The sequence below is a fragment of the Condylura cristata genome, unplaced genomic scaffold (assembly GCF_000260355.1).
Source record: "Condylura cristata isolate star-nosed mole 26May11 unplaced genomic scaffold, ConCri1.0 scaffold00001, whole genome shotgun sequence".
NCBI lineage: Eukaryota > Metazoa > Chordata > Mammalia > Eulipotyphla > Talpidae > Condylura > Condylura cristata.
Window position 1 is genome coordinate 81375383 of NW_004567102.1, and position 14789 is coordinate 81390171.

The 14789-nt window shown below is 42.7% G+C and overlaps 1 protein-coding gene across 1 annotated transcript in view; it reads left to right on the forward strand.

Moving 5' to 3' along the window:
- CCDC170 (coiled-coil domain containing 170) overlaps nucleotides 1-14789 on the forward strand; it is a 51219-nt gene that overhangs the window by 3385 nt on the left and 33045 nt on the right. The window contains exons 3-5 of the mRNA XM_012735112.1: nucleotides 521-777; nucleotides 3290-3434; nucleotides 6922-7107. Of these exons, the coding sequence (XP_012590566.1) occupies nucleotides 521-777; nucleotides 3290-3434; nucleotides 6922-7107 (588 nt within the window). The remainder of the gene's footprint in view (nucleotides 1-520; nucleotides 778-3289; nucleotides 3435-6921; nucleotides 7108-14789) is intronic.

The following is a 14789-nucleotide window of genomic DNA, read 5'->3' on the forward strand; positions in this document are numbered from 1 at the left end:
TCGAACTCATGCGGAAGCGGCTTCAGATTCTCAGTGCTGTGCTTTAGCCTGCTGCGCCACCAGGGAGGGCCTGATTTTTTTTTTATTGTGCATAAAAGTAGCTAGAAAACAAGTGGGAGACATACAGCGACATAGTGAGCTGCCTGGTTTACTTGGGAAGCCGTGTGGTCATGAAATTACAAAAAGCATAGTTTGTAGGTTTCTTGCTTTATCATTAGTCAACAGCAATATGGATATAGAAAACTGGGTTGCCATTACAAAATACTTCATTGCTTTTTGCAAATACTCCACAAATCTTTTGAGTGAGATTATCCCTACAAGACCATGCTCGGTGACTTTGAAAAAGAATATGAAATTCGTTCTTTAGGCATTATTTTCCATCTGGTAATAATACAAATATGAAAAAAGGGGAGTAAAACTGGGTTAAGTTATCAATCAAAAAGTGAAATTTGAAATTATGATTTAAGGTTTTTTAAAGGGACTTCAAACCTAGAATCCTTTTCTTCTTTTTCCATGTTAGCTTCGAGACCTCCGATCCAAGATGCTTTCTAAAGAAGTTTCCTTCCAAGAGCTGAAAGCGGAAATGGAGAACTACAAAGAAAATAATGCCAGAAAGTCGTCTCTCCTCACCTCCTTGAGAGACAGAGTTCAGGAGCTAGAAGAAGAGTCGGCAACACTTTCTACTTCGAAAATCAGAACAGAAATCACAGCTCATAATGCAATCAAGGAGAACCAGGACTTGAAGAAGAAAGTTGTTGAACTCTATGAGAAGTTACAGTAAGGCCAATTCAATATGTCTCTCAGGGGAGTTAGTGACCGAAGCCTAGCTTCTTTCTGCTGGCAGGACGCACCTATATCTGCACCAGCATTTGGCATTATTTGACCATAAAACACAATTGAAAAAAATAATTATTGACCTTCGATCTTTGGAGTCTTGAATTTTTTTTCTTCTTAATCAATCTTTAATGAATGGGTATCCGATTTTTTCCTTGTCCTAATTACTGTAAATAATGCTGCAATAAACATTGCACAGCACAGGATTTTTTTACTGGATGGTTTCATGTTCAATGGATGATCCCTGGAGTGGGGTTGCTGGTATTTCCATTTTGAGAGTTTTAGGATAAACCTAGATCACCTTCCAGAATGGTTGGACCAGTTTATATTCCTGTGAAGAGGGCAGTAGAGGTCTTCTCTGAATATTCCCCAGCATTTGTTGGTGTTTTTTGGAATATGTTCCATTTCATGCCTGTGAGGTGAGATTTCATTATGGTTTTAGCCTGTATTTCCAGCCCTTTTATAACATACTGCTTACCTTGCATACATGAATAATTTATTATTATTCATCTTTTCAGTTAAAGCCTAAGTCCCATGAAACAAGGTTCTCATTTTTATTATTTAATTATTTTATGATTATTTACATTAGAATGTAAGTCCCATGAACAAATTTTTTTATTATTCAATTATTCTATGATTTACATATTTTTTATTGCCATTAATAGGGTCTGGTACAAAGTAAGTGCCCAATTAATATTTATTAAATAAGTGAGTATATGAGTAATAAAATGATATGTACCTATAAAAAGTTTTTTAAAAATATAAGAAAATGCCAAAAAAATTAAAAAAATTCAAAACCATTTGATTTTAGAAAAGCTACAGTTAGCATTATGTTGAATAGATTTTTAGATAGTTGAACACCCATCATATGAGGTAATAAACTATTTCACTGAAGGAATTTTTGAAAGTCATTCACCATCATTTATGTATTTATTTATTTATTTTTAATAATATCATTCACCATCATTTTTAATGATCCATGATGTTCCCGTGTGATATATTAACTAGTTCCCTATGCAGTTTCCTATAGGTTAGTTTGCTAAAAAAACATTACAAGCCAAGCTGTAGTTATACCCAACCACACTCATATTTTCACATATTTCAACTTATGTGAAATTGTTTCCTTAGGGTAAACTCCTTGAATGTTAGTGGGCCAAAGGGAAAATCAAGTAGAAGTGGAAGTAATTTAGAGAGCATTGGAATGAAGAAGTGAGACTGGAATTTTGGGTTAATGTATGGAATATATACATAAATCAATCAGTGACATAGCACAGTGACTGTGCTGTTCAGAGACTGAATGAATATTACCTCCATATGCTGAAAATAAGAACATAGCAGTATATTGATGTTGGTATTTTATTGTTATACATTTTTCTAAATAGAAATATGATGTGATTTGGAGTATATGCAATTACATGCTTTGTTAATGATTGAATGGAGTGAAAGAATTTGCAGTAAACACTCAACATGGTTAAAAGGGAAACCAATAATCATGTTTATTATCTAAGGTACCGACAAAATGATACTAAATTACTGAAATGATTCTAATTTGTCGTTAAAGTATGTCTATTTTTTGATGATCTCTTAATCTCCAACCTTTAAAACATTAGAAATAAACCTTGCTATTTTAGCAAACCTTTCCAAGATTTGAAATAAAATATTTGTAGCAGAGCATAAATCTACTACTGATTTCCCTTAACAGGTCCTTTCCAATGCTCCTATGAAGTCAGTAATGATTTTTATAAAGATTTATTTATTGATGCATACAAGAACTGGGGTACAGGCCAGAGGTGTGGGGGGGAGAGAAGATTCCCCAGAGACCAAGTGGGGAATAGAACAGGCAGATCTACTGAAATACACTGTTGAGGGGAGCAGTGGGCAGGCAGGAGAGGTCAGCTGCGCCATGTGGGTCAGTTCCCTGGCGGGGGATTGAACTCGATAGCTTTACAGTGCTGCACTTTAATCCCTTGTGCCACCAGGGAGGCCCTACCGTAATGATTTTTGCTGCTTGAACACCTCTTTTTTCCAGAGGTGGGAACATCCCCTACTCTCGATGTATTTTTATTATAGCTCTTTCTGTCTATGAACCTGTCAATGTCTTAACTAACATTTACAGGCCACTGTACAATGTCTGAAAAGAAATCGAATGTGGGCCCGAGAGCCAGAGTGGCAGTTCATCTTTCTCTCCAAGTTCCCACAGAGTCCCACAGGCGTGTGAGGCATACCTGCCACCCCTGCAGATCCTAAAAGATCCAGGACAGGAGCCAGGAGTCTGTCTCCCTTGCCTTCTAGATGTAGGTTATCAGGAAGATTTCTCACATTTCTCTGAAGTGTGGGTGCTTCAGAAATACCTCCCCTTTTCTCTTTTCTTTATGGGGCTTGCTCGATAGTAATGTGCTCTGTGCCTAAGCTTCTGTGGGGCTAACATTTGCCTTATTTATTATTTGCCTGATAGGAAGTGTTTATCAGAAAATGAGGAGACTAAGAATCAAATCTCAAAGAACTGCAGGAAGCATGAGGAATTTCTAGCTCAACTTCGAGACGGCTTAGATGCAGATAAGAAGAATGATGAGGCCTCAGATGAAGATTTGATTTTAAAGGTATTTGTGTGCAGATGAGAAAGACTAAATGCAGTGCTCACTCAGCTTGTGCCGTGGAAGCTTCGAGACTGGGTTTGGAGGTGGCCGGACAATGGGGCCGCTCCTCTGGGTGGTGTTAGTTGATGGTGTGACCTGGGACCACCCTATGATCCTTCTCAAACTGTGTGCCAAGATCCTTTTTAGCATTATTTGGGATGAATTATTCTCTAGAAGAGCCTCACTATTTTATCCAACATATATTTAGGTTTTCATTTAATTATTCATTTAATAATGTGCTTTAGGAAGATTTTTACAGAGAGAAACACACAGATAGACAGAGACAAATACCAACTCTGTGTCCTTTTTGGGCTTTTTGTTAAGTGTAAGGTCAGGATAAGTTCAATACACTTTTTAATTTTTACACTGAAACCAAATAATGAAAATCCTCAATGCCTCTAAGATGGAAATTATTGACATCATCTGAATAATCGCTTGGTTCCTAGGGATTCACTGTGGCACCCAAAAGCCTTTGAGAACACCCCATATCTTTGCTCACTATAAGCCTTTGTATCTTGCTTCCTGACAGGCTTCTTTGCTGCCAATTTTAAAAAATATTTATTTTTTACATTTATTTATGCATACAAGTACTGGGTTGTAAGCCAGATGTGTGAGGAATAACAGGATTGCCCAGAGACAGAGTGGGGAGCAGAACAGACAGATTGACTGAAATACACTGCTGAGGGGAGCAGTAGGGAGACAGGAGAGGTCTGCTGCGCCATGTGGGTCACTCCCTGACCGGGGATGAAACTCGTTGCCACCAAACTTAAAAGCCACTTCCCCACTGAGTTAGCCCGGAGTACTCACTGAAAGCTGCAGAATGACTTCATTTTACTTCTGGAAGTTCCACTTCACTGATGGGCTTTGGTTGCTCAGACCAGTCTCAGCCCGAATCTCTGGAGGATGCTGGGTGCATCTCCTGGTTCTCTCTGTGGCTAATATGACCAGGAGCCTGGCTGGAAAGTTCCGCTTTCCAGTGTAGTTGGGGGTTGTCTTTAAAGCCCAAGGAAAAGAAGAGGAACTCAAGAAGCTCCTTCTTCCAGGGCACCCTCTGTCCATGTCAGAGGTGGTCTCTGGGTGCTCAACTGGGTATAGATACTCTTATTCATCAGGCCTTTTTATTTTCTGTTTTTCTAACTCTCTCACATGGGAGCCTGACTAACCGAGGGGGGTGGCTGTGTCCAGGATGAGCTAATTAATCCCTGGAGGTAGTCAGTGATGCCGGGGAGAGTTGCTTTCCTCTGCAAACCCACCACCCCAGGGCCACACTGCAGCCCCTTCTACTGGGTCCTGCCACGCTGGTCCAATGTCCAGCTCCCCACTCCGGGCAGGTCCTTTTTTCGAAGGACCAGAACTTTGAAAAAGCCATTGAAAATTCTGGGGGCGTAAACAGGCATCATATCTGCTGGACAAACACGACTGTTCTGCTGGCTACTGTTCATGGAAGCCCTTACCAGGAGGTGACCAGAGGACCGCTGAAGTGCTCCTTGACTCTGCTCGTCCAAACGGCTGTGGTGCCTCTCTGGGTGCCGCCTTGACCCTCCGGTGGCTCTTTGCTGCTCCTCAGGGAGGAAGGTGGCTGTGTCTTTTATTCTGTCTCTTCCATTAATGTTCTATTAACGGAACTACTCAAGCGTGCCAATCCAGTCCCGCTGACCTGGCCTCACCCTTTCCTTTCTGTGGAAAGCACACCTTGTCCTGCTGCCCTCTGCCCCCTGACCAGCCCTGGGGCTTCCCCAGGTGGCCATGCCCCCTCCCCTGGGGCACTGTGAGGAGCAGGCAACCTTTTCAAGGACAGTTGCCTCCTGATATGTGGTTCTCAGGGCACCAGAAGAGTAAAAGAATCTGTATTTGAAAACAGACACTAGAGCCCTAAGCCTTTAGCTATTGGATCACCTGAGTGAGCAGGTCTTTAAGGCCCTGGTGGCCCAGCGGGTTAATGCACAGCACTGAGAAGCTAAAGCCGCTTCTGCATGAGTTCGATTCCTGCCTGCCCCAGAGGTGACCACATGGCGTGGCAGACCTCTCCTGACTGCCCGCTGCTCCCCTCAGCAGTGTACTTCGACAATCTGCCTGTTCTGCTCCCTGCTCTGCCTCTGGTGAAGCCTCTCGCCGCCCCTGCACCTCTGACCTGTACCCCAGTTCTGTAGGCATAAATAATAAATCTTAAAAAAAAAAACAACCATGGGCCAAAGGCAGGACAGCTGCTATTCTGGAACAGACCTGCTAGGCGTCCTCTGAGAAGAAGGAGGCCTCTGCTGTAGCCCAAAGCACCCCTCATTTTTCCTACACACAGGCACACACCTTCCCTGGCAACCCCAATGGAAAGGAGGCTTCCTAGGAACTTACGGCCACTGAGTCACCCCCTTCGTGGGTATTTAGTGATTCCTGTCTGCTGGACACTGTTCTGGGAGGGGTGGGGGCGCGGGGATCTAGCCGTGAACAAGATAAGACCAACTCTGCTCTTCTAGAACTTTCATTTTTGGGGGGGAAAGATCATGAGGAAATAACCAAATACCCATTGTGGTCCCATGTAGGAATAAAAGGTGTAGTGAAGAAAATCGAATCCGGGACAGAGTGAGAGGGAGTGGGGAGCTAGTTTCCGTCAACGCCCCCTGCGTGGTCCCCTGGGTGGGGAGTTGAAGGCTGTGGCCAACTGAGGGTGCTAGCGTGAGGTCATTGATGGGGGTGGGGGGCCGGGGTCCTGGCTGGCGAATTGCTGAGCTTGGAACATCTGTCACTTTTCCAGACAGCCCCAGTACAGGCGCTGACTCCGCGTGGCCCTTGGGGCGCCTCGGGGTATCCTGGGGTCCTCAGAGTGGTTGTCCCTGAATGGCCAGTTCTCTGGGCTCAGGAGGCCTCAGGCTTTAGTTTCCTTCTCAGAGCTGTTACACATCATCTCTAGGACCCCAGTTATCAACGCAGATGCAGACGCAGATGCAGAGAGAGAACCCCCTGCCAACTCCAGAGAGCCACACGTGAGCCGGGCACCGAGGGTTTTGCTTGTGTTAACTGGGAGCATTTCATTTTCCGAAGGGAAAGGGAGCCCCGTCTTCTCAGTGGTCACTGCTTCCTGCCCCCCTCAACAGATAGCGCCTGGGAGATGGTTAGTGCAAGCAGGCAGGGCTGAGATGACCCCCCTCTCCTGGCTGCAGAGGTTATGGGGGTGGGGAGTGGAGTGAGGGGGGTTTGCTGATACTTGCCCAGCTCTGCAACTTTTGACTGGACCCTCTTGAGGTTGGCACGAAGGTATTTTTACTAGTTTTCATGTGCACAGAACAGAGCTAGGGGCAGCCTTTGAGAAGGGGATCTTTTGGACTTGGGGGCGGGACCGTGTTTTCACTGTTTTCGTAGGGTAATAGTCGCTGGCTGTTTATAGATGGAGCGTTCCTTAGCGCTCTTGGGCTGAAACTTAATTTTTATGGGTTTGCTGTCATTGCTTTCTCGCCAGCTTCGAGAGCTGTGTAAGGAAAATGCAGCCATGAAAGGACAAATTGCTACTCTTGAAGAGACTGTAAATGTCCATGAGATGGAAGCAAAAGCTAGCAGAGAAACGATCATGAGGCTGGTTTCCGAAGCAAGCAGAGAGCAGAAAACAGCTGCCTCCTGTCTTGGAGAGAACGAGAAGCTGAAGCAGGTGCAGTGTGTGTGTGCAGCTTATGAGGCAGAACAGCAGAACTGGGTGTGGAGCAGCACAGGAACCTCACTGTCGTCTCCACGGGCTGCTCCCTGGAGGGGGAGGGGCCATGGGGGAGGGGCAGCGAGCTGAGGGGCAACCGGGAGGGGGAGGGGCAGCACAGGACTCAGGGACCTGAGCAGGTATTTTGATATATTTTAAAATAATTTTCTAATTAAAAATAGAGATACGCACCACAAAGTAAAGACTCTGTAGAGAATATTTGTTATTTTAGTTAAACCACAAAGATTTTTAAAATGTAAAAAGTCATTTTTTAGCACGCAGGTGATACAGTCCCAAGCTACAGATTTCTGAATGGACACAGAGGTACATGGTGAAGTCCTTCCCTACCTCTTTTGTGCTAACACTCAGCGGTTCTCCTCAGAGGACACCCCTGTTATTAATTTCATATATACCCTTCTAGAAACATTCTGTACATGTATATGTATATATTCATTTATTTACTTTTAACACAAACTGTAAAAAGGCTGCTATATAAATCTTGTATTAATGATTTCTCATGTGTGAGAATGTATCAGAAGACAGAACCTAGAAACAGACTGTCTGGTTCAAAGGCTAAGGGGATTATAATTTTGAGAGATACAGTTGAAAGAGAGTGATTCTTAATTCTAAACGTTTATCTATACCAGGGGTTTGATCATTTCAAATAGCTGATAGTTTTTTTTTTAAATATTTATTTATTTGTGCATACAGAACTGGGGTACAGGCCAGAAGAGCAGGGGCGGTGTGAGGCTTCACCAGAGACAGAGTGGGGAGCAGAACAGGCAGATCCACGAAGTACACTGCTGAGGGGAGTAGTGGGCCGGTCAGGAGAGGTCTGCTGTGCCTTGTGGGTCTCCTCCGGGGTGGGGATAGAACCCTCACTGAAGTGGCTGACGGATAGCTTGCAATGCTTTGTCTTAACCCACTGCACCACCAGGGAAGGCCCTCTCCAACACTTTAAAAAAATATTAATTTTTTTAATGCATACAAGCACTGGGGCACAGGCCAGAGGCATGAAGAGGTGGGTGAGGGGATTCATCAGAGACAGAGTGGGGAGCAGAAGAGGCAGATCCACTGAAATATACTGCTGAGGGGAGTTGTGGAGAGACAGGAGAGGTCTGCCGTGCCATGTGGGTCAGCTCCCTGGCTGGGATCGAACTCCAGCGGAAGCAGCTGCTGTAAGCGTCATAGTGCTGTGCTTTAACCCACTGCATCACCAGGGAGGGTCCTCTCCAACACTTTTTATAAAAATATTCAAATATCTAAAAAAGGCAAAAGAGTGCAAAAAACACCTATCATCCACGTAGGTGACAAATTGTTAGGCTTTTGCTTTCCTTGGTTTTGTATTTGACACACACACACACACACACACACACACACACACACACAGTCTCCTAGCTGCAGAATCACTTTCAAGTAGGTTGTCGCACCACAATCTCGTGGGTGGTGGTTTTCAAGTCCATGTAGTTTTATGGTACTCAACCCTGAACGTTTGATTCCTCCTCCCTGTCCCCTGGTGTGAGACTCAGTGAGTCTCCCCAGTGAGCAGACTGTGTCAGACGTGTGGAGGCCGCATTTGAGATGGGGGTATAGAAACACTGGGATTCCGGTCCTGGGTGCACTCTGAGACATTGCTTTTGTGGAGACCAGCTGCAAGAGGCAAGGACACTCGGCAGTCTGTGGCGAATCCACATGGCCAGAAACGGGCCCTCTTGGCTTTCACGTGTGTGAGCCTGCAGAGTCCTCAATTCAACGACAAGTTATCCAGGCCTGAAAATTAGATAGAAACTTACTAAAAAGGAGGAAAGTACTTGCTTCATGAAATTCACAGGGATCGCTGCAGGTAGCCACACTCTTATTTTCCCAGACCTAGCTTCTCTAATTTTCTTAGTGACTCTAAGTAAAGGAAAATTAACTTAGCTAACTTATTGCTTAACTTAGTAATTAAATGAATAAGCTTATTTAAATTTATGAAAATTTCCCAAATAAAAGTTTGGGAAAATTTCCCAGGCAATTTATTATACTGATGGAAAATAAATTACTCCAAAATCTTTAAGAGTTGATATTTCCATATGTTTTGACACCCATCAATGACCAGTGAGTGCCCTTTCTCTTGGTTTTCCTGAAATAACCCAAGAGAGAAGTCAGCCCTTCCTTACACAAGTCACACACATTTCCTACAGGTATCACCAGTCCAAATCAGTGGATCAGAAGTCACGCGCACATACTGGATTTCACACGATTCTTGCCTTTCACACTGTTCGCATTTTCCTTGATTCTGTTGGCTGCAACTGAAAGTTGATTTGGAGACAAGCAGGCCTCGCCTTAGAGGGTGTGTCTTCTGCTCTCTTGGTTTCTCTTGCATTAGTGACCATAAGAGGGAAGAACAGAGACACAAATGCGCAGAGGGACTAAGAGGTAAGGTTATTGTTCTGACTCTACAATCAGTTGACTGTGTGATAGGAGGCCCGGGACTTGATCTCTCTATGAACCTCAGTTTCTAGTCTATGAAACAATTTAAGGATCTGCCCTCACAATCACACGAATTTTTTTAGTCACCTGCTTTTACTGAAGGATGCAAACCTCACAGACGCATAGCATGAGAACACAGGCACACAGAAGACTTCCTGGAAATGCGGACTCACTGGGCAGCATAAATTCCTAGAGAAATGGAAGAGCTCTTCACAATGCTGGAGTCACATTTTGGGGCATCACCTGGACGTCTTTTAGTCTAGGTCGTCTGGCTGAGACTTACCATAAGGTGTCCCTGCCCCACTGACGTCCAGCCTTCCCTCGAGCTCCTCCCGAGCCAGGGGACTCACCATAGTGAGTGCTCTTCCCTGCGTGGCTCTCGTGGCCGGGCAGTTCTTATAGCGAGTCAGGAGCAGACTTTATAGTTCACACCCTCATCCTGGCTCCAGCTTAGTGAAGCTTCACAAATAGTGGAAATCCTTTGTATGGCCAGTCTTCAAGCATGTGGAGACGTATGTCATGGATTTCTGAGTTTTTTTCTGGACAAACAGCCTAGATCTATCAAATTTTTCTTACATGAGGATGGAAGTGAAAACAGATACTAAAACAATATATAAGTGAGTACATATGTGTAGTATATATAATACACACACACATCTCTCTCTCACACACACACATAGAAGTAAAATTTGAAACCCACTGTTCTTCTACATTTTTTTAAAAAGATTTATTTATTTATTTATGCATACAGCTCTGGGGTATAAGCCAGAGGTGCAGGGGCGGCGAGAGGCTTCACTAGAGACAGAGTTGGGAGCAGAACAGGCCAACTGACGAAGTCCACTGCTGAGGGGAGCAGCGGGCGGGTCAGTAGAGGTCTGCCGCACCATGTAGGTCACCTCTGGGGCTGGGGATTGAACTCATGCTGCAGTGGCTTTAGCTTCTCAGTGCTGTGCTTTAACCCGCTGCGCCACCAGGGAGGGCCCTGTTCCTCTACTTTGAGTTTAAGTTTTACACTATTATTTTGACTTCTAATAGTTACCTTTAAGATTTTAAAATAATTCACCAATCTGAGCAATATTTTTTGACTTTCTGCTATGAAACCTGAGGAACGTAAAGACTTCTACTTTGTACTCCCCCTTTCTACTTTCCTGCATTTTACTATTACTCTATAATACATTATCATATTATTTATTTACACTATCAGAGTCTATAACATTCACTTTTTTTCTGTAACTATAATAAAGTCTTCAATACTTTAGTTTCAGTCTACAAATTTAAAATCAATTGCAGCAGCGTTTAAAATAACATGATTACATAAATACTTTCCTGATGGGTCTAACCTTCGCACACTATTCTGACCCCATTCTATCTTCCCAGTGTCCCTCTTTTAAAAAATGGCCAGCTGGGAACTGTCCATGGTCCTCCAGGCACAGGCTGACCAGTCCAGGGCCATGTTGGCAGTCAGTGGGCCAGCGCAGTGAGACCAGTGTGGCCTTGCAGGCAGCTACATTCCTTGTCATCTCATGTTGTGTTTGTCAATAATGAGAGTTTCGAACTTAAGCCCAATTATTATTATTTTCCAAGGTTGGTGATGCTACTGGGGCATCCTAGGCTCTCAGATGTGGGAAAGGTCTTCCTTGTTTTGAAATAAAATGGTACTCTCCAGTGTTAGCCATGACCATAACCTCTGGCAGAAGTAACCTACACTATTGCCTTTCAATTATTTGAAAACATCTACAGGAGAAATGTTCTGGTTCTTTAAAAAAAGATTTATTTATTTATGCATACAAGAACAAGGGTACAGAGAAGCAGGGGGTGAGAGGAGTCACCAGAGACAGAGTGGGGAGCAGAACAGGTTGTCTGATGAGGTACACTGCTGAAGGGAGCAGCGGGCAGGTCAGGCAAGGTCTGCTGCACCATGTGGGTCAGCTCCTTGCCTGGGGATCGAACTCATGCTGCAGTGGCTGCAGATAGCTTCACTGTCTGTGCGTTAACCCATTGTGCCACTGGAGAGGGCTCCTGTTCTGGTCCTTTTAATATTCCTTCTTATAACATGGTTTCATTCATTGTCATCTTTTCCTACACTCTGAGTTACTCTAACAGCAGATGCTGGGAGTTCGGTTAATGCCCTGTGGCGTGAGAAGCTGTGGTACACCAGAAGTGCAAGTGTGGTCAGCTCTTAATATAAAATTCTTGTGATAACTACCCTTGTTTTGCTGTCTCTTACAAGTAAGGACTGACAGTGACAATTTTTGGCTTAGGCACGTCTGATTTTGTCTTCCTAAAATGTTTATCATAACACACTAGAACCTTACTTAACTGTTGTGTCTTCAACATCCTTTTGGCTGGAATGGTTTTCTTTCTTGTCTCTTTCCCATCTGCCTGTTCACTTAAAAAACCAGCGTCGGGCCCTCCCTGGTGGCGCAGCAAGTTAAAATACAGCACTGAGAAGCTAAAGCCACTTCAGTATGAGTTCTGTCCCCGCCTGGGAGGTGACCCACATGGCGCGGCAGACCTACTGACCCACCCGCTGCTCCCCTCAGCAGTGTACTTTGTCAGTCTGCCTGTTCTGCTCCCCACTGTGACTCTGGTGAGTCCTCTCACCACCCCTGCACTCTGGCTTGTACCCCAGCTCTGTATGCACAAATAAATAAATCTTAAAAAAAAAAAAAGATGTGAAGCACAAGTCTAAGATTTAAGCTTTAGAAACTGCAGACATAAAATTAAATTCAGTAAATATAATCAGAATAAACACAGAGAAATCAGATAATTATATAATTTTATAAATTATATATAAGAGGATTATAGATATACTGCTGGACAAATATTTCTTTTTCTTGAAAATATGAGATAGGATTAATACAGCAAATACTATTTTACTGCTACTATAGTACTTTAATATCTGAATAAAAAGTTTGATCCAAAATTCCTGTATTGATGTCCTATGTCCTTGCTTCAAATTTATACCATAACACCATTTATACCAACATTTAAAGATTTTTGGTTTTGGTGAATGAACTGGATCCTTGCTTGTTAACATGTATCTTGATTGTACTGATGAAAAACACTGTATTCAGGGAATAATATGTATCAAACTCCTCTTATGCTTCACTTTTAAAGTGTTTACAACCAAAAAATCATTGTCACAGAGGATTGTTGACCAGAGAAGAGGCTCTAAAGCAATTTTAGCAAGGTCAAGATATTTGTAACTTATTTCCAAAATGAAACAAGTGGTGTTTTCAAAAATCCATTTTCAAAACTCTACGTGTAGAGAGCCTGATCAATTTACTTTGAAAAAGTAAAGTTAAATTATGTTTTGGTGGAAATTTAAATTATCTTTTGATAAGAGAAATGGATTGTGAATTTTATATACTTTTCACATTCCAATTACAGTTGGCAAACTAACTGTAAAATAACACATGTTGGAACATATTCTTACTTGCACAACACACATGTTCATGCCACATGTCACTATTTGAATTCAGCAGACCTGAAATCGTTCATACGTTGTTAATGCTCTCAGTCACAGAAAGTTACTCAATAACACCTACAGGTGCATTTTCAATTACTTGCATTTCAAAACATCACACTATTAAACCAATTGTTACACTTTAAAAAATGATGTAAAATTTGCTACCAACAGGATCTAAAATTTCACCCTTAATTTCTGCAATTATCTTGTTAGGATTGGAAACATTTGCAGGACAGGCAACAGACTGTAAATTACATTTTGAATATACTGGTCTGGGAGATTTTTAACTATATGAAAATTTGAACCCTGGAACAGAATTCCAAACTCCAGGTTTGTTGTAATTCAAGGGAAATTCGGTCTCCCTTAGGCTGGATACTCCTACTAATGCTGTGTAAAGCTTAGTGTGTATATGAATGTATACCACTGTTAACTCAGTACTTTAAAATTTTTTTAAGTTTTAGCTATTTATGTTATTGCAATAATGTTGGGTTACAACGTTCATATGCTTTAGGGGTACAAATTCACGTCTCCACAGATCTGTTGCTGTACCACACCTAACACTGCAGCACACATCACTCTCTGCTATAGTGCATTGGATCCCACACTCGCACCTCATCCTTGCCCCTGGAGGCCTCAGTTCTACAGCCGTATTTGTCGGGTTTTACTGCTTTGGTTTCGGTTTTGTCTGACTGCTTTGTTTCTCTATACTTCACCTATTAGTGACACCACCTGGTTTGCCTTTCTCTTCTGAGTTTCTTTGTTTAGTGACCCCCTCCAGTCCCATCCATGGTGTCACTAATGTCAAGGTCATCTTCGTTCTCTGCTGTGTCTAGATCACACTTCTTAGGGTGTGTCCATTACTTGGCTTTTGTAAAAAGTGCTGCATGAACACAGGCGAGAGAATATCTCTTTGAAGTAGTGTATTCGCATTCCTCAAGTAAACACCTACAGGTGGAATTGCCGGGCTCAATGGCAGATCGACTTTCCATTTTTCGAGACCCCTCCACACTGTTTTCCAGAGGGACTGGGCCGGTCTGTATCCTGCTGATCATGGTGGAGGGTTCCTTTCCCTCACATCTACTACTTTGACACTTGTTTCTGGTGTTTTGAGATGCTCCGTTCTCACCAGTGCATTGTGGCTTTGATTTGCATTTCCCTGAAGATAAGTGAGGATGAACATTTTTTCACGGGCCTATTTATTTGGACATCTTTATGTCTTTGGAGAAGTATCTACTTCTGCTTATTCTTTTGATGGTTTTTTTTTTAATTGTATGAGTATTTCATCTTGAATTTTAGTTTCTTGTCAATGTATGATGTGCAGATCTTTTCTTCTGTTCAGTAGGATGTCTTTCTGTGTTAACAATAGTTTCTTTCACGGTTAGAAGCTTTTTATGCAATCTCACTTGTTTATTTTTGCTTTTGTTTCCTTTGCCGTTGGAGTTGAGTGCCACAGCCACTGTTGTGGAGTGTTTGCCTGTGATTTCTTTTACGTACTTTATGGTTTCAGGTCTTGCCTCTAAGACTTTAATCTGTTTTGAGTTAACTGGTGATGGGTGTTAACTAGATGGTTTTTGGTGGTCATTTAGCAGTATGTGCAAATATTGGATCATTATATCATATACCTGAAACTAATATGTTCTTATATCTTATAATTAATTATAACTATATACAAATATGCAGTAATCCTGTAATTATA